At 39.3% G+C, this 27,337-nt stretch overlaps 1 protein-coding gene across 1 annotated transcript in view; it reads right to left on the bottom strand.

Moving 5' to 3' along the window:
- Positions 1 to 10,587: 10,587 nt before the first annotated feature.
- LOC128658343 (retinol dehydrogenase 16-like) overlaps positions 10,588 to 27,337 on the bottom strand; it is a 42,994-nt gene continuing 26,244 nt past the window's right edge. Inside the window, exons 6-7 of the mRNA XM_053712834.1 lie at positions 27,122 to 27,285; positions 10,588 to 10,838 (exon numbers count right to left, since the gene is read on the bottom strand). Coding sequence (XP_053568809.1) covers positions 10,588 to 10,838; positions 27,122 to 27,285 — 415 coding nt within the window. The remainder of the gene's footprint in view (positions 10,839 to 27,121; positions 27,286 to 27,337) is intronic.

Below are 27,337 nucleotides of genomic sequence, written 5' to 3'. Positions count from 1 at the left end.
TGAGCCTTTGTGTATAGGGTCCCTTTTAGCATTCCTATCGTAATGACTAGTTACTAATTTGTCATTAAGGTTGCTAGCTCTCCTATAAGTCACCAGTGGTCTATCTGTTAACAATGGTTTCAATAATGTATCCTGGGTCAGAACATGCCAGTGTGTTTTCAGAATGTTGGTGATCTTATCACTCTGGGGTGAGTATGTCGTTATGAACCTGATAGGGTTATTACTTTCTCTTGATCTTGGAGTGAGTAACTCCTTTCTATCTTTCAGCAATGCATTATTGTATGCCTTAGCTAGTATCTTTCTTGAACAAGAAAGATACTAGCTAAGGCATACAATAATGCATTGCTGAAAGATAGAAAGGAGTTACTCACTCCAAGATCAAGAGAAAGTAATAACCCTATACATACGATACGAATGCTAAAAGGGACCCTATACACAAAGGCTCAGTCGCATGTGGACACTGCAAAGTGTGCCAACATATGGTTAAAAAAGAATATACAATGGATAGGTTTGGTAAAAAATGGGCAATAAAAGAACATATTAATTGTCAAAGCACTAATGTGATTTATTGCATATCCTGCAGCTGTGATTTACTCTACGTTGGCATGACCACACGATGCCTGGGCACACGTATGACTGAACATCTTAGCAATATCAGGACAGCCCAGAAAGATATAGAAAAGAAGAAACAAATCACTAGTGTAGCCAAACATTTCCTAATGTCTCATAAGGGGAACACCAATGCAATGAAATGTTGGGGGCTTGAAAAACTTAAACCTGGGATAAGAGGTGGGGACACCGAGCAAAGATTGTTAAAAATGGAAACCAAATGGATTTTCAATCTGAACTCGGTTATACCCAATGGTATGAATGAATTTAACAATTATTGGGTGTATATCTAAATAATTTGTGAGCATTGAAACATAATCCATGAACTGAATTAACATATATAGTCCACCGTGTACCCGTGATTTGACATCAGGGAGATTGATCACTGCCTTAGGTAAAAAGGTAGATGATTATTCCCTGATGTTGTATTTAATGGCAAAAAGTGGTGGAAAGTCCTGGTCTGTAAATTGAAAATATGTACAAGTTTAGATTTGGAATCATTACTACATACAAAAAAACATAATGAGGACATAACTATATACCACTAAACCAGCACCTTATAGTATCATAAAAGGCATCTTATAGTTATTTTGCGCTCCATAATAATCTAATTGTATATTTACTATAGCGTGTGTAAGTCTTCTAAGAATATTTTCCATACGATACTTGTACTCACTACGTTTACAGTATTTGAGCATAAATATATGTTATTACATCAGTGTAGAATCCTTTATGTTTCTAATAAGCTTACATTATATTATTCAATTCAAAGTGCAGGCATTTCATGGATAAGCTCAATACCACTCGATATTCCTCCAATCACATCACCACTTTTGATAGGAGTGTGCCGAAAAACGAGCTGATTGGTTGTTGCGGAGGTGGAGGTCCCGGAAGTGTACCGGATTGGTAGAGAGAAATTGTTCTATGAATATTTAAGTCCTGCACTCCGAAGCCTCTGCTTACTCATTTTTCTAAAGAAAGTGTAACATTGAGAAAGGCGATATTAGAGCCGAAACGCGTTTGTTCCGCACTTTTGATTATAGGTCGACCACTCACTCCAGCCACCTGAAGCCGATGTATCCAGCTCTCGGCCAGGAAACAGAGGAGTGTTTGGCGGCCATATTTTAGTTTTAGTTTAATACATGGTTGTGGGTAATTTAAAGGTTCCTAGGGATTTTTATCCCAGATTTTAAACACAAATAATAAAGTATGTATTTTAGTATATTCTTTTGACCGATATGAGTGAGAGTGAGTGCTATAGTAACCCCTTAGCTGCCTAATTCTTTTTAGTCCTTTAGTTATATTACAAGGGGTAGCACCGGAATTTATTCTATATTCCAGTCTCACCTAGTCTATGGTGTAGTGCCAGTTTTTCCTTTTTTTGTTCTAAGGCCAGATAATAGGCCAGTTAATGAAGTGATAGGGGATGGGTGGGGGGCCACTTGGGAATAATGTCTCAGGAGTTCCCAGGAGGCTAGGCATTCTCGGACCACCTGATTCTCAATGCCTAAGGTTTTTCGGCAGTGTGGAGGGGTCCAGATCAGGTCCCTCAGGGCAAGGTCGAAGGGTAGGGAGGCCTGTTCGATTGACCTCCATTTGCTATCAGAATCTTTTATACCCCATTGGGAAATGTGTGTGAGCATGGCGGCCTCATAGTATCTAAGTATGGACGGGGAGGCCACTCCTCCATGCATTCTGGGGTATTGCAGGAGTCTGTGGGCTACCCGTGGAGGTTTGTTTTGCCATATATACTTGGTACAGGCGCCCTGAAACTGAGTGAGCAGGGCTCTAGGTACTCTAATAGGGAGGCAGCGCATGATGTATGTTAATTTTGGAAGAAAGCTCATTTTAAGGGCTGTTATCCGACCTAGCCAAGATATGGAGCGGAAATTCCATTTATTGGACAAAGTGTGTAATTCTGTTAAAAGGGGCTTATAATTATTTGAGATGAGGTTGGGGATGGAGTTGGAGAGTTTAACTCCTAAGTGGGAGACATACGTATTGTTGATAACAAATTTGTATGTGTCTCTTAACGAATTAGTGACAGATTCCGGGAAACCCTGAGTGTAAAGTACGGTTTTATATTGATTTAGCTTATAAAAGGATAGGCTACTGAATGCATCTAGTGTAGATAAAAGTTTAGGAATCTCACTGAGGGGGTTTGCGGAGAGTATGGTGGTGTCATCTGCGAACAGAGCCACTTTGTGGACCGTTCCGTGTAAGATAACTCCAGATATCTCTTTGTCAGCTCTAATGGCAGCAGCGAGTGGTTCAATGACCAGTGCAAACAGGATGGGCGATAGGGGGCAACCCTGCCGGGTGCCATTTGAAATAGGAAAGGGGGAGGAATGGAATCCTAGGCCCTTAACTGAGGCCGTAGGGGCCGAGTACAAAGCTTGTATTGCTTGAATGATGGAGGCCGGGAAGCGAAAGACCTTTAGGACTTCCCATAGGAAGTCCCATCTGACCCGGTCAAATGCTTTCTCAGCATCGAGAGAAAGCACTGCAATTGGTTTGTTGAGTCTTTTGGCTTCTAGAAGAATATTAAGGATCCTTCTCGTATTGTCAGGACCTTCTCTTCCAGGGATGAAGCCAACCTGGTCGGGGTTAATGAGTGAGGGGAGGAGTCTTGCGAGTCTATTCGCGAAGATTTTAGCATATATTTTAACATCGGTATTAATCAAAGATATGGGCCTATAGCTAGTGCAGAGTGTTGGGTCTTTGTTGGGTTTGAGAATTGTGGTGATGGAGGCCTCTAGGAACTCTTTTTTAAATTGTCCTTCGTCTCTAGCCAGGTTGAAGAACCTGGTCAGGATGGGGACAATCTCCCGGAGGTATGTTTTATAGAATATTGCGGTAAAACCGTCTGGTCCAGGGGCTTTCAGGGACTTCAGATTTTTAATAACAAATTTAATCTCTTGGGACGTGACCGGGCCATCTAAGCTATCGGTGAAAGCTTCATCTAGTGTGGGTAATCCAAGGGAGCGTAGGAAAGGGCCTATAGCCTCTGATGGGGCTGGGTGGAGTGAGGCATCTTTCTGGATGTTATATAGTGTTGAGTAATACTTGTTAAACTGCTGGCCTATCTGTGACGGAAGTTTGTAGGATTGGGCGTCTTGTTTAATTTCATGAATGCGAGAGTTGCTAGTGCGGTGTCTTAATTTATTCGCTAAGATTGTGTCAGCTTTATTACCTTTAGTATAGAAAAGTTGTTTCAGTTTGAGCAAATTATTTTGGGTTTTGGTGTATTCTAGCTTGCATATATGTCTCCTTACATTTCTGATCTCCTCCATGACTTGTATGTTATCTGTTGTATGCTTCTGGGATTCGAGAACCCGGAGTTTATGATGGGCTTGAGACATAGAAAGGCCTGCCTGTTTCCTCAAATGGGCTTGTTTTTGAATAAAGAAGCCTCTAGTGGTGGCCTTAAAGGCTCCCCACAGAGTATCTTCCCGGATTCCGGGCGTGTCGTTAGTTCGCAGAGTGAAGTTTATCTCTTTCCTAAGCTCCTCTCTAAGGGGGATGTCGGAGAGAAGGGTGTGGGGTAGTCTCCAGTTGGGTCTGGACCTAATGGTGTTCTGTGACTCTATGTCCATTAAAACCATGTCATGATCTGACCATGGGCACGCACAGATCATTGTGCGAGAAATAATGTCTAAGGAGTCTGGGTGACAAAATATGTAATCTAATCTAGAGTGTGTGGAGTGGGGTATAGAATAGTGAGTATAATCTCTGTCCAGAGGATGTAGAGATCTCCAAACATCAAAAAAATTAAATTGTGACATGAGCTCTCGGAATCTGCGACTAACAGTCTCTGGGCAAGAGGGTCTTTTTTTAGATGGTTTTGTTTGTCTGTCAAGGCCACCATCCCACACCATGTTCAGGTCACCCGCCACTATCACTCTGCCCTGTCTCACTAGGTCAACTTTATGCAAGATTTTTTTCAGATATCTGGGCTGGAGGGTATTAGGTAAATATACAGATACTAAGGTGTAAGTGACATGGTCAAGATTGCATATCAGGATAAGGAATCTTGCTTGTGGATCTCTGAATTCATAAATCGGTTCGAAGGCCACTCCTTTGTTAATGAGGATAGCGACACCTCTGGCTTTCTTAGAGTAAGAGGCTGTTTTTACTACGGGATAATCCCGAAATGACGGGCTAGGGGAGACATCTCCTAAAAGGTGCGTTTCCTGAAGAAAGGCGACATCCGCCTTATGAAATTTTAGTGTTCTAATAAGCAAACTACGTTTACCAAAAGTGTTTAGACCCCTAACATTCAGTGTTAGAAACCTGAGGGGTGTCATTTGTGCGCTCTAAAGCTCATAAGGGTAGGGTAGATGGGGAAATCGGTAAAGGAGATAAGGAGTATGAAAGGGAAGGTAAAAGAAAAGGGACTGGTGGAAATAGTCCACCTAAGTGGGACCCAAGCGTGGGTTCCAAAGTCTGGGGGGGGAGCTAAACCAAATCAACAAAGTGGGCTATTGAACGTATAGCCCCGCTCTCCAAGAAAATGCAGGGAGGCTAGCCGGCTGCCCGGACCGCCACAACATGCATGGAAATTTTCCATGTGGGCGCTGGTCAATTTCAAATCTGGCGGTCCAACCAGAGGCCAGCCAACCCGCATTGTTCTGAACAAGTTAATACAAACATTTGTATATAGACAATAAGTGTTAGCAAAAACTGATTAGCATATGAGCATGAGTCCAGTGGGGTATCAGGTAGGTGAGGCTTGAGGCCTCGGGATGTGGTCAGGTGGATTAGGTTTTTGGCGTTTGGGTCTCTGCTCTTTAACAGACCAAATTGGGGCTGAGACACGAAGCTTGGATTGGGTAGCTGTCTGAGGTTCAGCCGCTGGTTGTAGTCCCCAGTTAGCTAGAAGTGCCCTGCCTAACGAAGGAGAGGAGACAACATGAGATTGATTGTCCTTTGTCACTATTAATTTAGTGGGGAATCCCCATCTATATTTGATGTTGGCCTTTCTAAGTTGTGCAGTGACAGGAGCATACAATTTGCGCTGTTGTAACGTATGCGATGAGAGATCAGGCAGGAGTTGAATATCTTTGAAATCATCGGGTAGGCTGGGTTTGCCATAAGATGCCTGCATCAATCGATCTTTGAATTTGAAGTTATGAAAGCAGACCACCACATCTCTCGGTTTGTCAGAAGACATTGATCTCGGCCTCAGGGCCCTGTGAGCTCGCTCCATGTTGTGACTATCCCCCTCCAGGGGGCCAAGCAAAGCAGTGAAGAGGTTTATGAGAAACTCATGCAGGTTCCCCGGCAAGACTGACTCGGGTATACCTCTGAATCGTATATTATTTCTTCTGGCCCTATCTTCTACATCTGCCAGCTTTAATTCGAGTTGGGAGATCTGTTCTGCAAGGTTTTCGGCATACGCAAGGATGTTGGAATTGTCTATGGCTAGGTCATCATGTTGTCTCTCTAAGGTGTCGATCCTGTCACCCATCTCCCCGATATCCTTCCTGAGTTCAGCTGAGCTCCTCTGAATTTCAGCTGTGATGGATTTGGTTTGGGCTGCTAGCATCTTTTGTAGTGTGCTCTCTGTAATGTAGTGATTTAAGTGGGCTCCAGAGTGGGAGCTTGACTGGGAGTCCTCGTCTTGGGATTCTGGGTCACTCATTTCCTTCTGCAAAGGGAGAGAGTCTTTAGGGGGTTGAGAGAAATGGTCGAGCACCGTTTTCTTGAGTGCAGCGGGAGTTCTAGGGTTTCTTTTAGATGCGTGAGGCATGGCTAGTGTTTCCTTGGGGAGTATTTGTTGTTTTGAATGATAGACCACCTTGACCACCTTGACCACTGTGGGACCTGAGAGAAAAGTTGCTAACACATAGAAACTGACTCGGAAGAGTTACAATCACAAAGGAATAGTGTTTCAATACTGTAATACATAGGTGAGATAGAGAGAGCGGGGCCAGGTACAACCCATAGGAGTTATTCACATTTAATACATGACAATGGTTGTCTAAACAAGCTGTTTAGAATAAATTGGCTCAGTAGCCTCCTAGAGGAGATGAAGAGGGGGGGGAAGGGGGAGGGCCCCAGGATCCCCCCACGCACCTCAGGGAATGGGATACGACCAGAAGGAAGGGGGAGGGGTATGGGAAATGACCAATCCAGACAAGCTGGATCGGAGCGGGTGAGGTGCGATAGGGGAGCCAGAAAAAAAAAAAACAGACCCTATCCCCCGCCCCCCCTGTATCAGTGTGCCTAAGTCAGTGGTTATAAATCTAATCAACTAATAATAGTACAGTGGCAACACAACGTTTTTATGTAGAGACAAATAAAGTCAGATAGTAAAATTTCTAACCTGTAAATTGCAGATAGTAAATGTACTGCTGTAGGTAGGGCCTATAGGAAAAAGTGGTGGTTAAACAGACAGTTAAATAGAATAACACTCCACTTTGAGCTAAAAGCCCAAAGGCACACAGGCTGGCGCAGCAGCAATAGTTTTGCACAATAGTGGGACAAGTTGTCACAGCAGGATGTATACTGAAGTCTCACTGAGGATATGTTGTTTAAAAGTATCTGCTGAGAAACCAACAAACAGTGGCAGCAGGGTCAGAGAGGCAGACTTTCTAGATATACGGTAAATACCAATCCAATATAGAAATTGCTTTAGGTATATATCAGCAACAGTAGGTCTGTGTGGGAGTTTTATGCAAAACAGTAATAAACGGCAAAATGTCCAGCAATATGTCCACCTTGATTATGTTGATGAGAGCAACTGTTTATTAGGAGATTTATTCAGGATACCCCTGTCTCTGAGTTGCTGACAACTGTAAAGTTCAATACATTTACCCAGCAATAAAGGGCTGTGGTTGCTGCAACATAAAGATAGATATGTGTCTGGGTGATATTAACTTTGTAGACACAGGTTTGCAAAGAGTGAGGGTGTTATGCTACCCAACGCTGCTATGCTTGAGATATTTGAGGAGTGTTAATCTTAAATTCTTTTATCAGCATTAATCCTCTTAGTTTAGTAGCGTGGAGCTGTGAGTGGGGCAGAGGTTGAGGAGTGCAGTCTTACTTATATAGTCAAATACATGTAGGTTGCATCACAATACAGCTTTTATAACTTTGAGGCACAACTCCTTCTAAGTGGTGGGAGGACAGTGAGAGGGATGCGTATCAACTTGTCCTCTGTGTGTGCAGGCTGTTACCGGGGCCCAATGTCATAGGTAACGTGATTTAAGGGGCTTGTGTAAAGGGGCCGCTTCTATAAAGTCTCCCTGGTTAAGGCTAGGCAGGGTATGGGCTCTTACCGGATCCAGGCAGTCTTCACCCGTGGCGAGTCCTTGTTCCTGGGCAGCTGTGAGCGCAAAGCTCCGTGAGGAAGAAGCCAGGAGGAAGGAAAGATGGCGGCTCTTCGCGCCAATTTGCATACACCGGGCTTTCTAAGGTGACCTCCTCAGCGAGGTCGCCCCGATGTAAATGTCCGCTCTGGTTGCCCTCCTGACTTCTTCGGCAGTTCGGCACGGGCAACGGCAGACACTTGAGGGACCTTAAGGGGTAAATCACTGACCCGCAGCTAGTGGTCGTCCCAGCGGGAACCTTGTAAGTGTGGCCTCAGGTGGGAGGTGTATTCCTCCACTCGATGCAGCCGGGTGTAGATAATGGAGCCCAGATATCCGTGGGCTCTGAGGGCTGCACTATGGATTCCGGCTGCCGACACCGGAGTCTTCTAGTTGGTTTGGTTGGGGACGCCTCTTGTCCGCACAAAGAGAGCTGGGAATTTGCCTCTGGCCAGATAATCACTCCGGAGCGGAGCCCCGACCCTCCGGAGTGAGGAAGCAGATGGCCGGTTTAGTATGGGGGGTTCCGGTGCAGGCAAGGACCAAGTTGTCAGGCAGGGAGGGCCACAGCGTCTCACCCCAAATTCAGGCTTCAAAAATAGGTCTGTCGACAGATAAGGTCTCCAGGTCGTTCAGGGGATCAATCTCGCCCTGATAGCAGGCGTTTTACAACAGATCTGTAGTAGAAAGTCAACGTTTTGTTGTTGAGAAGCACAGAGATCTTTCAACATGCGTCTGAACAGTATGGCGGTTAGCTCCGCCCCCCTGCAGGATCATTTTAGATCATCTCACCTGAGCTAAGAGCTTTAGATGATAAGAAGGTTTGTTAAAGATACTAGCACTCTTTACTCTAATTAGCTACCCCAAATGGTGAGTAGATCTCCTAACTACTAACCAATAAAGAAAAAAGTGAAAAATACAAGTATGGGGTAGCGCTAAAAAAGCATAGAGATAAGGAAAACTATTTAAATGCAATTATATGCAAATATAGTAGAATGCAAATGTTTTATACAAATACTAAAAAGAACTAGTTATTAAATGATGAGTGTAAACAGACACCTAATATTGTTAGTGTAATTTTAAATATCAGTGATAGGTGCTAAAATGGTGCTAAAAAAATCCTAGAGGAAACTAATAATTCAAATTCAATTAATGTAGAAATATAGTTCAATTAGTTCATACAGGAAACAAAATAACCAGTAATAAATGTCTACTAAAAACGTGAAATATAATTGTAAAAAGATATTGAATGCCAAGTGTAAACAACGATTTATGTAATTCGTGAAACTAAGTAATCAGTGATCAGTGCTAGAATTGCGCTCAAGGGGATGTCTAAAAGAAAAAATAGTCCTAAATATAAAATAATCCTAAAGAAAAAGCATCCTATAAAATCATGAAAGGAATAAATAAATTAAGTTCATATCTGAATACAGTGACTAAATCAAAAACACGTGTAATTTCCAATATAATATGTGATAGTATGGGCGGTGATGATTATTTAAAAAATAATTTGCGACAATGAATGTATAGAAATAAAATGAGTAACAGAAAATTAAATAGATAACTTTTATATGAACAATTAATTATATTAAAAAACAAAGTAAGATGCCGGCATCAGGTTAAATTAATTATATGACAATAATACATACAATTATGCAATAGTAGATAAAAACATTAATACGTGGATAAAGGGCTAAAAGTTGATGTAAAAAAATGAATGTCCGTAACTATGCTGGCACGGAGAACACAAGGAAATTGATTAGAAGTTCTATATGGGTGATTACAATGTTACCGTGATTCCAGCGTTACCGTTACTCCAGGTGTTAGCGGTCTCACCAAATAGGAATGTCTCTCTAGCGTTTTTTAGAAATGTACTAGTGGTTAGACTCATGGAGGACAATTTCCAATGTTGTAGGTATAGTAGGTAGATGATGGGACCGAGATATTTGTTGTGGCAATGTGATACCGATGCAAACTGTAGTTCTTGGTCCTACTACCTGTTCCGGTGTTAGAGGTCAGGATCTGAGTTTAGAATGTGGATCACACAAAATCCCAGTAAAGTGCAAATGCAGTTAAGTTTGAGATATGTCCTTCACGCTAATAGATCCTGGGTAAGGAATTAAGCATATGGAGCTTGCTTTAGAAAATTTAAGCGGCTCTATGCACCTTACCTACTATTAGCGAATTCAGTAAACTTTCAGTTAACTTTCAGTTAGAAATGACCAAATCTACGTGTTTCAGCCCTGTAGGCCTTTATCAAGATAATATTTTTCACTAAGAGCTTTAGATCTTTGGGTCCTTTGTGTTAAACCTAGAAAAGGACTGCTCTAGAGTGACTGCACTTTTATTCAGAGGTAGACGTGGCCAGTGATTGGTAGCTTTGCACAAGCGCCACTCCTGGTTGGCTCACCAGAAGCATAAATTATTTGCATTTTACTATTACACTATTTCATCACCATTATCTCTCTTTATATTCTATAAAAATATATAAAAAGAGAAAGATGTTCCATAATATTTAGGAAAACATATTAAAATAATAAGAATATGAACAGATTAGTTTAATCCTCTTGTATATGCAATACAATAAAAACTGCTGCTACTTTCAGCAATGAAAATATTTTATTCACATACAAACACAAGTGATATGATAACAATTAGCGTTTAGTTATACATCCACCTGATTTTTGGACAATGACTTTTTGGTACCTATAGGTCGTGGTAATAGCAATTTCAACATGACATCAGCAATCACAGCTGGTGCATAAGACAAAGGAAGCCAGAATAACTTTGCATCCCATCCAGCTCCATATCGTGTCTTGGGATATCTTGCTGTCAAAGCATGTTCCATGCAGTTTGTAACTTTAGATATATCCGCATCACAAAATGTGTTCATTGATAATCTCTGGACTTTTAAATCTAAGAGAGAAAAAACAAAAAATATGTCTGCAATGAAAGTTTTTTTAAAATACATAATTTACTTTAAAACACTATTTTCAGATATTTTGATATTTTTATTCATGGTTTGATATTAGGCAGTGGACCTTTCTAACTGAATCTCATATTTGTCCCCTACCAAATTTACTGTAATTAAACACCAATGATATTGTCAACTGTGAAGTTTGGCTTCAATTCAAAAATTCTTTATGGTGTCAGAATATCCAGTTTATACATCCTCATTACTTGGCACAGCACAAAAAAAATGTTTAAAGAGACATTGTAGTAAAAAATAAAATGCTCTTTTATTATATTGGATTTTTTATTAAAACTAAAGCCCTTGTCACGATGGACTTGATGTTAAAAGCATCCTGGTAACAGTGATATTTTAGAAATGGAACCATCTTGCAATTGCTACTGGTTGTGAAATGTTATAAAGGGATAAAATCATTTGCCTAGATTTAGAGTTCTGCGGCCAAAGGGGTGCGTTAGCTATGCATGCTTTTTTTCCCCCCGCACCTTTTAAATACCGCTGGTATTTAGAGTTCACAGAAGGGCTGCGTTAGGCTCCAAAAAGGGAGCGTAGAGCATAATTTACCACCACTGCAACTCTAAATACCAGCGGTGCTTACGGTATCGGCCAGCTTCAAAAACATGCTCGTGCACAATTCCCCCATAGGAAACAATGGGGCCGTTTGAGCTGAAAAAAAAAACCTGCAAAAAAGCAGCGTTCAGCTCCTAACGCAGCCCCATTGTTTCCTATGGGGAAACAGCTTCTAAGTCTGCACCTAACACCCTAATATGTACCCCGAGTCTAAACACCCCTAACCTTACACTTATTAACCCCTAATCTGCCGCCCCCGCTATCGCTGACCCCTGCATATTATTATTAACCCCTAATCTGCCCATCCGTACACCGCCGCAACCTACGTTATCCCTATGAACCCCTAATCTGCTGCCCCTAACACCGCCGACCCCTCTATTATATTTATTACCCCTTAATCTGCCCCCCCAACGTCGCCGCTACCTACCAACACTTATTAACCCCTAATCTGCCGACCGCAACCTACGTTATCCCTATGAACCCCTAATCTGCTGCCCCTAACCCCCGCCCACCCCTATATTATATTTATTAACCCCTAATCTGCCCCCCCAACGTCGCAGCTACCTACCTACAATTATTAACCCCTAATCTGCCGACCGGACCTCACCGCTACTCTAATAAATGTATTAACCCCTAAAGCTAAGTCTAACCCTAACCCTTACACCCCCCTAAGTTAAATATAATTTTTATCTAACAAGATAAAATAAATCTTATTAAATAAATTATTCCTATTTAAAGCTAAATACTTACCTGTAAAATAAACCCTAATATAGCTACAATATAAATAATAATTATATTGTAGCTATTTTAGGATTAATATTTATTTTACAGGCAACTTTGTATTTATTTTAACCAGGTACAATAGCTATTAAATAGTTAATAACTATATTACCTAGTTAAAATAATTACAAAAGTACCTGTAAAATAAGTCCTAACCTAAGTTACAATTAAACCTAACACTACACTATCAATAAATTAATTAAATAAACTACCTACAATTATCTACAATTAAACCTAACACTACACTATCAATAAATAAATTAAATACAAATACCTACAAATAAATACAAATAAAAACACTAACTAAAATACAAAAAATAAAAAAAGATCTAAGTTACAAAAAATAAAAAAAAGAACTGTTACAAAAAATAAAAATTTTTTTTACAAACATTATAAAAATATTACAACAATTTTAAGCGAATTACATCTACTCTAAGCCCCCGAATAAAATAACAAAGCCCCCCAAAATAAAAAAATGCACTACCCTATTATAAAATAAAAATTGAAAAGCTCTTTTACCTTACCAGCCCTTAAAAGGGCCTTTTGCGGGGCATGCCCCCAAAAATTCTGCTCTTTTGCCTGTAAAAAAACATACAATACCCCCCCCAACATTACAACCCACTACCCACATACCCCTAATCTAACCCAAACCCCCCTTAAATAAACCTAACACTAAGCCCCTGAAGATCTTCCTACCTTGTCTTCACCACGCCGGGTATCACCGATCCGTCCAAAAGAGGGTCCGAAGTCTTCCTCCTATCCGGGGCTGAAGAGGTCCATCATCCGGCTGAAGTCTTCATCCAAGCGGGGGCTTGTAACTTAGTTCTTTATTTATTTTTTGTAACTTAGATCTTTTTTTATTTTTTGTACTTTAGTTAGTGTATTTATTTGTAGGTATTTGTATTTAATTTATTTATTGATAGTGTAGTGTTAGGTTTAATTGTAACTTAGGTTAGGATTTATTTTACAGGTACTTTTGTATTTATTTTAACTAGGTAGCTATTAAATAGTTATTAACTATTTAATAGCTATTGTACCTGGCTAAAATAAATACAAAGTTGCCTGTAAATTAAATATTAATCCTAAAATAGCTACAATATAATTATTATTTATATTGTAGCTATATTAGGGTTTATTTTACAGGTAAGTATTTAGCTTTAAATATGAATAATTTATTTAATAAGATTTATTTTATTTCGTTAGATAAAAATTATATTTAACTTAGGGGGGGTGTTAGGGTTAGACTTAGCATTAGGGGTTAATACATTTATTAGAGTAGCGGTGAGGTCCGGTCGGCAGATTAGGGGTTAATAATTGTAGGTAGGTAGCAGCGACGTTGGGGGGGGCAGATTAGGGGTTAATAAATATAATATAGGGGTCGGCGGGGGTTAGGGGCAGCAGATTAGGGGTTCATAGGGATAACGTAGGTTGCGGCGGTGTGCGGTCTGCAGATTAGGGGTTAATAAGTGTAGGTAGGTAGCGGCGACATTGGGGGGGCAGATTAGGGGTTAATAAATATTATGTAGGTGTCGGCGGTGTTAGGGGCAGCAGATTAGGGGTACATAATGTACATACATAATGTAGGTTGCGGCGGTGTGCGGTCGGCAGATTAGGGGTTAAAAAATAATAATAGAGTGGCGGCGATGTGGGGGGGGCCTCAGTTTAGGGGTACATAGGTAGGTTATGGGTGTTAGTCGCGGCTGGAAAGTGAGCGTTAGACCCTTTCCTGACTGACTCTAAATACCAGTGGGCGGCCAAAACCAGCCTTAGGACCCCCTAACGCTGGTTTTGACGGCTAACGCAGAACTCTATATCTAGGCGTAAGTTTGAAGGCGGTCTCGCCAAGAGGCGTTTTACTATACTTCTCTATGGCAGGTGATGCGTCTCTGAAACTGATGGAATTTAAAACCAGCATCGCCAAATGCATTGAAAGTGTAATGTAAATTATTCCTTTACACAGTATTGAATAACAATACAAGTTACATGTATCAACAGAAACTCAACCCCATTTGTTACAATACAATAGCGAAACTACGACATGAATAATAAACCAATAGGAGCTAGTATATTGTACATGTTTATTATATATATGCATTATATGTATTATATACTATAACATTTATATAAAGTCTTTTTGTTATTTAAATAAATATGTTTTTAACTTTTGGTGAGTTCTTTTCTTTTTAGGAAGAAGATTTTGTGTACAGTATATTAATATTCCATAGAAGACAGTAGCTGCAGCTTTTTTTAATTTTACCAAGGGGCATTTTTTCAGTATGGAAAAGTGTTTTTTTTGTAATTGACTTTATTAACCCCTTAACGACCGAGGACGTGCAGGTTAACGCCTGAGGATGTACCCTGCAAGTCCTCGGTGTGGAAAGCAGCTGGAAGCGATCCTGCTCGCTTCCAGCTGCTTTCCGGTTATTGCAGTGATGCCTCAATATGGAGGCATCCTGCAATAACTCTAGATGGCCATCCGATGCAGAGGGATCGGGGGCGGGGCCGGTGGGTGTGCGCACGGGCGCGCGCGTGCACAGCAGGCTGCGGGCGGGCGCGTGCACGGGGCGGGAGTGGGTGGGAACCGCTACACTACAGAAAAGACTGTAAGCAAAAAGTGTAAGCAAAAAGTGTTTATTTAAAAGAACAAACAAAAAATTAAAGGTATCTAGGAGGGGGTGGGGGTTTGTTCTTTGGTGGGGGGGGAGCTACACTACAGAAAATGGGGAAAAAATAAAAAAGCACTGTTTTATTCTAAACTGGGTACTGGCAGACAGCTGCCAGTACCCAAGATGGCGGCCATTAAGGCAGAGGGGGAGGGTTAGAGAGCTGTTTGGTGGGGGATCAGTCAGGTTGGGGGCTAAGGGGGGCTCCTACACAGCAGCATATGTAAATATGCTTAAAAAACCCCAAAAAAGCTTAAATATATCTTTTATTTTAGTACTGGCAGGGTTGCTGCCAGTACTTAAGATGGCGGGGACAATTGTGGGGCGGGGGAGGGAAGAGAGCTGTTTGGGAGGGATCAGGGGGTCTGATATTTCAGGTGGGAGGCTGAGCTCTACACTAAAGCTAAAATTAACCCTGCAAGCTCCCTACAAGTTACCTAATTAACCCCTTCACTGCTAGCCATAATACACGTGTGATGCACAGCAGCATTTAGCGGCCTTCTAAGTACCAAAAAGCAATGCCAAAGCCATATATGTCTGCTATTTCTGAACAAAGGGGATCCCAGAGAAGCATTTACAACAATTTGTGCCAAAATTGCACAAGCTGTTTGTAAATGATTTAAGTGAGAAACCTAAAATTGTGAAAAATTAAAAAAAATTTTTAATTTGATCGCAATTGGCGGTGAAATGGTGACATGAAATATACCAAAATGGGCCTAGATCATTACTTGGGTTTGTCTACTACACTACACTAAAGCTAAAATTACCCCAAAAAGCTCCCTACATGCTTCCTAATTAACCCCTTTACTGCTGGCCATAATACACGTGTGGTGCACAGTGGCATTTAGCAGCCTTCTAATCAGTGGCGTCACTAGGGGGGGGGCGGGGGGGGCGGGCCGCACCCGGGTGACACTCTCCAGGGGGTGACACCAAAAAAAAAAAAAAAATTTTTTTTTTTTTTTTTTTTTTTTTTTAATTTTATTGAAATTCAAAGAAATACAATGTTGAGATGCATAGATTATTTTATTAGAGGCTGGCATTTGTGAACATTAGTGGGACTGGGGAAGTTGTAGACACACAATTTGTTTGCCCCTTGAGCCAGTGCTGCAATTTCAACAAATAGTTTTCCCGGCTGCTTTTGCTTGTTTGTACTTTGCTCCTCCCCTGCCCAATTTCACTATGAATGTTGTGGGTGTGCCGTGGGGCTTGTAAAGTTGCGCTGCTAGCCTAAACCTGCCTGCCTATCTGTGCTCACTGCTCAGTGACATGCGGCCCAGGGCTGTGCACTGACAGACTTGGAACAGAGTCAGAGTGCAGAATTTTCATAGTTTGCATGCCTAAACCTTTTCTTCAGTGATTTATTTTAGAGTGCTCTGTTTATCTTTCATTTGATGTTCTGCTGAGCCAGGGAGCAGCTCTAGGCATGAGCTTCTTAATTAATGCAGTGCAGTTTACATATTTTGTATGTGTGTGTCTGAGTTTTTGTGTGTCTCAGTGTTTTTGTGTGTGTGTTTTTGTGTGTGTGTCTGAGTGTGTTTCCAAGTGTTTGTGTGTGCATCTGAGTATGTTTTTAAGTGTGTCTGAGTGTTTGTATGTGTGTTTTCCTGTGTTTTTGTGTGTGTCTGCTTTCTGGGGGGGGGGGGTGACACCATGACTTACCGCACCGGGTGACACCAACCCTAGTGACGCCACTGCTTCTAATTACCAAAAAGCAACGCCAAAGCCATATATGTCTGCTATTTCTGAACAAAGGGGATCCCAAAGAAAAATTTACAATCATTTATGCCATAATTGCTCAAGCTGTTTGTAAATAATTTCAGTAAGAAACCAAAGGTTTGTGAAAAAATTTGTGAAAAAAGTGAACGATTTTTTGTATTTGATCGCATTTGGCGGTGAAATGGTGGCATGAAATATACCAAAATTGGCCTAGATCAATACTTTGGGATGTCTTCTAAAAAAAAAATATATACATGTCAATGGATATTCAGGGATTTCTGAAAGATATTAGTGTTCTAATGTAACTAGCGCTAATCTTGAAAAAAAAATGGTTTAGAAATAGCAAAGTGCTACTTGTATTTATTGCCCTATAACTTGCAAAAAAAGGAAAGAATCTGTAAACATTAGATATTTCTAAACTCAGGACAAAATTTAGAAACTATTTAGCATGGGTGTTTTTTGGTGATTGTAGATGTGTAACAGATTTTGGGGGTCAAAGTTAGAAAAAGTGTGTTTTTTTCCATTTTTTTCTCATATTTTATAATTTTTTTTATAGTAAATTATAAGATATGATGAAAATAATGGTATCCTTAGAAAGTCCATTTAATGGCGAGAAAAACGGTATATAATATGTGTGGGTACAGTAAATGAGTAAGAGGAAAATTACAGCTAAACACAAAGACCGCAAAAATGTAAAAATAGCCTTGGTCCCAAATGGACAGAAAATGGAAAAGTGCTGTGGTCATTAAAGGGTTAATGTTCTATTCGTATAATTGATGTAAGTTAAAGGGGCAGTCAACATCAGATTTGTTGTTGTTTAAAAAGAAAGATAATGCCTTTATTACCCATTCCCCAGTTTTGGATAACCAACACAATTACAATAATACACATAATTACCTTGTATCTAAGCTTCTGTTGACTGCCCCATTATTTCAGTTCTTTTGACAGACTTGCATTTTAGCCAATCAGTGCTCACTCCTAGGTCACTTCACGTGCATGAGCTCAATGTTATCTATATGAAACACATGAACTAATGCCCTCTAGAGGTCAAAATGCATTCACATTAGAGGCAGTCTTCAAGGTCTGAGAAATTAGCATATGAACCTCAACCTCCTAGGTTTAGCTTTCAACTAAGAATACCAAGAGAACAAAGCAACATTGGTGATACAAGTAAATTGGGAAGTTGTTTAAAATTACATGCCTTATTTAGATAATGAAAGTTTTTTTTGGACTTGACTGTCCCTTTAACACTGTACTGAACGTATTTTACTTCTAATATTGCGACTGCACTGTATTAACCATGTTCTATATTAATAATAACATGTTTTTTAAAGTGTAGCTGCAGTATTAGAAGTTCAGTATTGTGTGAACTTATATCACATTTAAAAATAGAATATTAAAAAAAGCTGTCAATTCCAAAAAATGTTTTACATAGTGCAAACCTGAAAACATGCACCATGGTAAAGCAAAAAAACTAATTTTTATTTAGATAATAAAGATACATTAAATAAATACTATAGTATTTAGCAGTAAAATACATAATATAATAAACTGAATACACATGTATAATATACGTACATCCCTCAAGCCCCTAAAGATTAATTATTAAGATTTGTTTTATGTTGTTCTTTTTTAACAATGTTGATTGCATATAGCAAATATATAGGGAATATCCGGAATTCTGCAGTGTAATTGTTGCGAGCTTGATCCGACCTAGTTATCAAAGCCTACAGACCAGCAAATGTTGAAATTTGTGACATAATATACGATCCGCCGGTCTCAATCCGCCGCAGATCGATGCTTACGTTATTACAGATGTTCCGAATACACATTCGGCTCTGACACTTTTTCCCATTTACCAAATAGTTAACAGGTACGCTCATGACTATTCCGGCCCAGCGTACCTGGTTTTCAAACCGCCACCCCGGAGGCCGCGGATGCCATAGAAATCGATGGGCGTCTGAAAGCACAGAAAGCTTATGTTCGATGCTGCCAGATAGTCCATTGATTTCTATGGTTGAAAACAAGTTACGTTTACACCTAACACCCTAACATAAACTCTGAGTCTAAACACCCCTAATCTGCCTCCCCGAGATTGCTGCAACCTAAATAAAGTTATTAAACCCTATCCCGCCACTCCCCGACATCGCCGCAACCTAAATAAATTTATTAACCCCTATCCCGCCACTCCCCGACCCTGCCGCCACTAAATAAACTTATTAACCCCTAAACATCTGGCCTCCTACATCACTACCACTAACTAAACCTATTAACCCCTAAACCGCCAGCCCCCCACATTGTCAAAAACTACATTAAGCTATTAACCCCTAAACCTAACAACCCCCTAACTTTAAATTAAAATTACAACATCCCTATCTTGAAATAAATTTAAACTTACCTGTAGAATTAAAATAAACTATATTAAACTATTAATTAACCTATCCTAACTATTATACTACAATTAAATTAAACTACCAATTAAATTAACTAAATTACATATTAAAAACTCCTAACCCTACTCAAATTTTTAAAATATACTATTAAACCTTATTAAAAGTACTACATTACCAAAAGAAAAAAAAAATAAGTTACAAAAACAAAACAAAACAGAATTACACCTAATCTAATAGCCCCATGAAAATAAAAAAAAAAACCAAAATAAAAGAAATCCTAGCCTACAATTAACTACCAATGGCCCTTTTTCGTTTGGTAATGTAGTACTTTCAATAAGGTTTAATAGTATATTTAAATAATTTGAGTAGGGTTAGGGTTTTTTAATATGTAATTTAGTTAATCTAATTGGTAGTTTAATTTAATTGTAGTATAATAGTTAGGGTAGGTTAATTAATAGTTTAATATAGTTTATTTTAATTCTACAGGTAAGTTTAAATTTATTTGAAGATAGGGATGTTGTCATTTTAATTTAAAGTTAGCAGGTTGTTAGGTTTAGGGGTTAATAGCTTAATTTATTGTTTGGCGATGTGGGGGACTGGCGGTTTAGGGGTTAATAGGTTTAGTTAGTGGTAGTGATGTGGGAGGCCAGTGGTTTAGGGGTTAATAAGTTTATTTAAGTTGCAGCTGGATAGAGGTTAATAAATTTATCTAGGTTGCGGCTGATTCAGGGATCGGCTGGATGGGGTAAATAAATGTATTTATGTTGCGGCGGGGTCAGGGAGTGGTGGGATAGGGGTTAATAACTTTATTTAGGTTGGGGCAGGGTCGGAGAGTGACCGGGTAGGGGTTAAACATTTTTGTATAGTGGCAGCGTTTAGTGACAGGGTATAAATAAAAGTTGGGAAAAACACGAATAGCAGCGTCATCGATGACTGTTAGTTTACAACAGTCCAATGTTCATCGCCCCATACTTGGTGCGTGTGTTTTTGACGGCTTTATTTATAAATATGGAGAGCGTATTGAGATACGCGGCCGCGATGTTTGGTGATGTTAGGCGAGCGTATTGGTGCCAGCGAATGCAACACAGTTGACGGCTTGATAGATATCCCCCGTAGTCTAGAGGCATTCCATGGAGGTTTCATAGGTGTTCCATGGTAGTAATCTGCATTTTAATTTTAAAATCACTATCCTCCATCTTAGGTGCACATTTTCACCCACACCAGTCTCACCAGCCTTTCAGTGGTGAGATTTTCAACTGTAAAAAGAAATCTACTAAATGTACAGTGAAGCTTAGTTTACATATATATTATATAAACTGTTACTACACAGAAACCAATTTGATATTTATTGAATGCAGGATATATTTTGTATTAACATGGTTTGAATACACTCCCACACCCTACTGCTGAGATCCCATATCACTGGCGATGTGGGCGGATTTTTGCTCAGAAAGCGATCCTTAATTTTCTATGGAAGGCGTACTGCTGCACTTTGGGACTGAGGGACAGAGAGGGTCAGCCCACTTTTTTATAAAATATCGCTGGACACATACGGCTAGATTTAGAGTTTGGCGGTAGCCATGAAAACCAGCGTTAGAGGCTCCTAACGCTGGTTTTAGGCTACCGCCGGTATTTGGAGTCAGTCAGGAAAGGGTCTAACGCTCACTTTTCAGCAGCGACTTTTCCATACCGCAGATCCCCTTACGTCATTTGCGTATCCTATCTTTTCAATGGGATCTTTCTAACTCCGGTATTTAGAGTCGTGTCTGAAGAGAGCGTTAGAATTCTAACGACAAAACTCCAGCCGCAGAAAGAAGTCAGTAGTTAAGAGCTTTCTGGGCTAACGCTTCATAAAGCTAACGGTTCATAAAGCTCTTAACTACTGTGCTCTAAAGTACACTAACACCCATAAACTACCTATGTACCCCTAAACCGAGGTCCCCCCACATCGCCGCCACTCGATTAAATTTTTTTAACCCCTAATCTGCCGACCGCCACCTACGTTATACTTATGTACCCCTAATCTGCTGCCCCTAACACCGCCGACCCCTATATTATATTTATTAACCCCTAATCTGCCCCCCTCAACGTCGCCTCCACCTGCCTACACTTATTAACCCCTAATCTGCCGACCGAATCTCGCCGCTACTGTAATAAATGGATTAACCCCTAAAGCTAAGTCTAACCCTAACCCTAACACCCCCCTAAGTTAAATATAATTTAAATCTAACGAAATAAATTAACTCTTATTAAATAAATTATTCCTATTTAAAGCTAAATACTTACCTGTAAAATAAACCCTAATATAGCTACAATATAAATTATAATTATATTATAGCTATTTTAGGATTTATATTTATTTTACAGGTAACTTTGTATTTATTTTAACCAGGTACAATAGCTATTAAATAGTTAAGAACTATTTAATAGCTACAATAGTTAAAATAATTACAAAATTACCTGTAAAATAAATCCTAACCTAAGTTACAATTAAACCTAACAGTAGACTATCAATAAATTAATTAAATACAATACCTACAATTATCTACAATTAAACCTAACACTACACTATCAATAAATGAATTAAATACAATATCTACAAATAAATACAATTAAATAAACTAACTAAAGTACAAAAAATAAAAAAGAACTAAGTTACAAAAAAATAAAATAATTTACAAACATTAGAAAAATATTACAACAATTTTAAACTAATTACACCTACTTTAAGCCCCCTAATAAAATAACAAAGCCCACCAAAATAAAAAATGCCCTACCCTATTCTAAATTACAAAAGTTCAAAGCTCTTTTACCTTACCAGCCCTGAACAGGGCCCTTTGCGGGGCATGCCCCAAGAAATTCAGCTCTTTTGCCTGTAAAAAAACACATACAATACACCCCCCCAACATTACAACCCACCACCCACATACCCCTAATCTAACCCAAACCCCCCTTAAATAAACCTAACACTAAGCCCCTGAAGATCTTCCTACCTTATCTTCTCCTCACCGGGTATCACTGATGCGTCCTGGCTCCAAAATCTTCATCCAAGCCCAAACGGGGGCTAGACATCCATCATCCGATGGCTGAAGAAGTCCAGAAGAGGGTCCAAAGTCTTCATCCTATCCGGGAAGAAGAGTAGATCCGGACCGGCAATCATCTTCTTCCAAGCGGCATCTTCTATCTTCATCCGATGAGGACCGGCTCCATCGTGAAGATCTCCAGCGCGGACCCATCTTCTTCCGACGACGTCCAACTGAAGAATGACGGTTCCTTTAAGGGACGTCATCCAAGATGGCGTCCCTCGAATTCCGATTGGCTGATAGGATTCTATCAGCCAATCGGAATTAAGGTAGGAAAATTCTGATTGGCTGATGGAATCAGCCAATCAGAATCAAGTTCAATCCAATTGGCGATCCGATCAGCCAATCAGATTGAGCTCGCATTCTATTGGCTGATCTGAACAATCGGATTGAACTTGATTCTGATTGGCTGATTCCATCAGCCAATCAGAATTTTCCTACCTTAATTCCGATTGGCTGATAGAATCCTATCAGCCAATCGGAATTCGAGGGACGCCATCTTGGATGACGTCCCTTAAAGGAGCCTTCATTCGTCGGTAGTCCATCGGGCCAGCAGGATGTTCCGCGTCGGAGGTCTGCAAGATGGATCCGGAAGAAAGGAGATTGAAGATGCCGTTGATAGAAGACTTCAGCCGGATCATGGACCTCTTCAGCTCCCGCTTGGATGAAGACTTCAGCCGGATCATGGACATCTTCAGCCCCCCGCTTGGGCTTGGATCAAGACATCGGAGGAGCTCTTCTGGATCGATCGGTGAACCTGGAATGGTGAAGATAAGGTAGGAAGATTTTCAGGGGCTTAGTATTAGGTTTATTTAAGGGGGGTTTGGGTTAGATTAGGGGTATGTGGGTGGTGGGTTGTAATGTTGGGGGGGGGTATTGTATGTGTTTTTTTTCCAGGCAAAAGAGCTGAATTCTTTGGGGCATGCCCCGCAAAGGGCCCTGTTCAGGGCTGGTAAGGTAAAAGAGCTTTGAACTTTAGTAATTTAGAATAGGGTAGGGCATTTTTTTATTTTGGGGGTCTTTGTTATTTTATTAGGGGGCTTAGAGTAGGTGTAATTAGTTTAAAATTGTTGTAATATTTTTCTGATGTTTGTAAATATTTTTTTATTTTTTGTAACTTAGTTCTTTTTTATTTTTTGTACTTTAGTTAGTTTATTTCATTGTATTTAATTGTAGGTATTGTATTTAATTAATTTATTGATAGTGTAGTGTTAGGTTTAATTGTAGGTAATTGTAGGTATTTTATTTAATTAATTTATTGATAGTGTAGTGTTAGGTTTAATTGTAACTTAGGTTAGGATTTATTTTACAGGTAATTTTGTAATTATTTTAACTATTTTAGCTATTGTACCTGGTTAAAATAAATACAAAGTTACCTGTAAAATAAATATAAATCCTAAAATAGCTATAATATAAATATAATTTATATTGTAGCTATATTAAGATTTATTTTACAGGTAAGTATTTAGCTTTAAATAGGAATAATTTATTTAATAAGAGTTAATTAATTTCGTTAGATTTAAATTATATTTAATTTAGGGGGGTGTTAGGGTTAGACTTAGCTTTAGGGGTTAATACATTTATTAGAATAGCGGTGAGCTCCAGTCGGCAGATTCAGGGTTAATGTTTGAAGTTAGGTGTTGGCGATGTAAGGGAGGGCAGATTAGGGGTTAAAACTATTTATTATAGGGTTAGTGAGGCGGATTAGGGGTTAATAACTTTATTATAATAGCGGTGCGGTCCGCTCGGCAGATTAGGGTTTAATAAGTGTAGGCAGGTGGAGGCGACGTTGTGGGGGGCAGATTAGGGGTTAATAAATATAATATAGGGGTCGGCGGTGCTAGGGGCAGCAGATTAGGGGTACATAGGGATAATGTAAGTAGCGGCGGTTTACGGAGCGGCAGATTAGGGGTTAAAAATAATATGCAGGGGTCAGCGATAGCAGGGGCGGCAGAATAGGGGTTAATAAGTGTAAGGTTAGGGGTGTTTAGACTCGGGGTACATGTTAGGGTGTTAGGTGCAGATGTAGGAAGTGTTTCCCCATAGACAACAATGGGGCTGCGTTAGGAGCTGAACGCGGCTTTTTTGCAGGTGTTAGGTTTTTTTTTCAGCTCAAACAGCCCCATTGTTTTCTATGGGGGAATCGTGCACGAGCACGTTTTTGAAGCTGGCCGCGTCCGTAAGCAACTCTGGTATCGAGAGTTGCAGTGGCGTTAAATTATGCTCTACGCTCCCTTTTTGGAGCCTAACGCAGCCATTCTGTGAACTCTCAATACCAGAGGTATTTAAAAGGTGCGGCCAGAAAAAAGCCAGCGTTAGCTACGCGGGTCGTTACCGACAAAACTCTAAATCTAGGCCATAGAATGGGAGACTGGTGAAACTAAAAAGCCTTTTCTTGTTGGCCTGATGATCCTTTTATCATCAGGGCCTTTAGGTTTAACCCCTGATTTGTTAATATATTATATATACTATATATGTACAGAGATGCACAGTGTTAGATACTCTAAATAACTGATAAACTAAGTTTAGCAATGATAATTCTACATTGACATTAAAGGGACAGTAAACCTTAAAAATAATGTTATATAATTCTGCACATAGTGCAGAATTATATAACATTATATTAGCCAAACATTATTTAAACGTAATTTCCCCTATTAATTTTTAAAAGAAAGCGCTGTTTCACAGACCCGCTCTCTGCTCTCTGCTGAGCGGGTCTGTTATATTTCCTCAGCGCATCGGGCCAGCTGTATAGTCACAGCCTGGCCCGACCGCGCCATAAGACTAACTGCAGCTTAATTTAAATTACGTTTAAATAATATTTGGCTAATATAATGTTATATAATTCTGCACTATGTGCAGAATTATATAACATTATTTTTAAGGTTTACTGTCCCTTTAAAGGGACATGAAACCCATTTTTTTCTTTCGTGATTTAGAAAGAGCATGTTTAAACAACTTTCTAATTTACTTCTATTATCTAATTTGCTTCATTCTCTTGATATCACTTGCTGAAAAGCATATCTAGATATGCTCAGTAGCTGCTGATTGGTTGCTGCACATAAAGGCCTTGTGTGATTGGCTCACACATGCACATTGCTATTTCTTCAACAAAGGATATCTAAAGAATTGAGCAAATTAGATAATAGAAGTAAATTGGAAAGTTGTTTAAAATTGCATGTCCTATCTGAATCATGAAAGTTTAATTTTGACTAGACTGTCCCTTTAAGGGATTGATCAAAATTCTCAGCATGCAGAATTTAAAGAACCACTACATACAGTAGAATTGCATCATGAACAAGTGCATAATAAAAATACAATGCAATAACCCTTACTCTGAATTTCAAATAAGCAGTAGATTTTTTTCTGACAAATTTACTTTTCCCCCCATTTGCTCCTTGTATCATGTGACAGCCATCAGCCAATCACAGACTAGTATAGTATACCCTGTGAACTGGTGCCTCAGAAAGTGTGAATATAAAAAGAAAGTACAACATTTGATAATAGAAGTAAATTTGAAAGTCTCTTAAAACTGCATGTTCTTCCTGAATCATGAACGTTTTATTTTGACTTTAGTGTTCCTTTAACAAAGAGATATAATTGCCCTGGTTAAGTATCTTGTCTTGCTATTTCAAAGTTGATAACATTTTACTTTTTGTTTGTTGCTTTTATTACTCTCCAGTTTTATTGCTGTATTTTTTCTGCTGTAATAAGTCTGTGTAATACTGGTTTGAGGGCACTTTCCTGATTCCAGTATCATTGACTGTGGAACTCATAAGGAATGGAACTTAAAGGGACAGTAAAGTCATAATTAGACATTCATGATTTAGACAGAGCATACAATTTTATGCAACTTTCCAATTTACTACTATTATTTCATTTGCTTACTTCTCTTGTTATCCTTTGTTGAAATGTTTATCTAGGTAAGCTCAGGAGCAGTAAAGAACATAGGTTCTAGCTGCTGATTGGTGCACTGCTGCTCCTTCAACAAATGATACAAAGAGAATGACGCAAATTTGATAATAGAAATAAACTGTAAAGGTATTTAAAATTGTATGTTCTACCTAAATCATAAAAGAAAATTTTTGGGTTTCAAGAATTCTGCCATTTTCGAGTGATGAAGTTGTGGTACGTTTTTTCAGAGAGATATCAGTTTTACAAACCAGTTTAGTTAAATCTAGGCCTTTGTCTGGTGGGGTTGAATTACAAAATGTTAAGTGAATAAGGAGTACAGAGAATGTTTTAAGTGGCATGCAGGGACACAAATCAATCCCTGGACCCTGAAGTGCATCTAGGTGCCAATGAAACAATAATGTGTATGTAGGCAATGGCATTCGATGGAGCTAAGTTTGTATTGTATATTACTGTATTGATTAGATATGGGCAATTTGGTTCGGTTCGATTCGGAAATTCTGAAAATTTGGAAAATTCGGTGATTCGGATCGAACCGAATTTCCGAATTAAAATACTGCCGAATTTCTTCGGATTTATTCTGTAAATTCGGATGGCCATGGATTACACTAGTATTGTACAGTATATTAGGTTATATCACTCTGCTATGGGTTACACCTAATATACAGTACATAATACTAGTCTAATCCTACCTAACACTTACCGAAATTCCGAATTTCCGAACCGAACCGAATCGAATCGAACTGAATTTCTTCGAATCCGAATGAATCCGAAACTAATCAATTAAAAATTTTCCGAATTCTAATCGATCCGAACCGAAGTTCGAAAAATTCCGAATCGAACCAAACCGAATTTTTTCGCCATGCACATGTCTAGTATTGATTGAGGAGATTATTTACTTGTCTTTGACAATACAGATTTGAACAAATCTTCACATAGGATGCTTAAGGTGACTGAATAGGCAAATGCAAGTGCAACCTATAAGTTCCAGAAACAATATACTTAGTGTGCAAATGGAGGAAACTTCAAATGGATATAGATTTCTGTAAATAATCACACAGAATTGGGTGCCAAAAATGAAATATTAATCACATGCATCTCTACATTTACTTACAGTTTGTAAAGTATTTATCTCCATATGAACATTTGACCTCTGGTGTTAGTCGATCCCAAAGTCGATGTAAATCCTTTTCAATGATTTCAAGGCTTGTTACTCCAGTCTTAAAGAAACCAGGCTCAATAATGCTGACTTTTACTCCAAAATGCTGCATGTCTCTCCTACAAATAATGTATGTAGATATTTATTAGTACAATACTACAATAAACTAAA

Source organism: Bombina bombina, chromosome 1 (assembly GCF_027579735.1).
Source record: "Bombina bombina isolate aBomBom1 chromosome 1, aBomBom1.pri, whole genome shotgun sequence".
NCBI classification, from domain to species: domain Eukaryota; kingdom Metazoa; phylum Chordata; class Amphibia; order Anura; family Bombinatoridae; genus Bombina; species Bombina bombina.
Note: the sequence above shows the minus strand (reverse complement) of the source record. Positions and strands in the feature narration are given on the sequence as shown.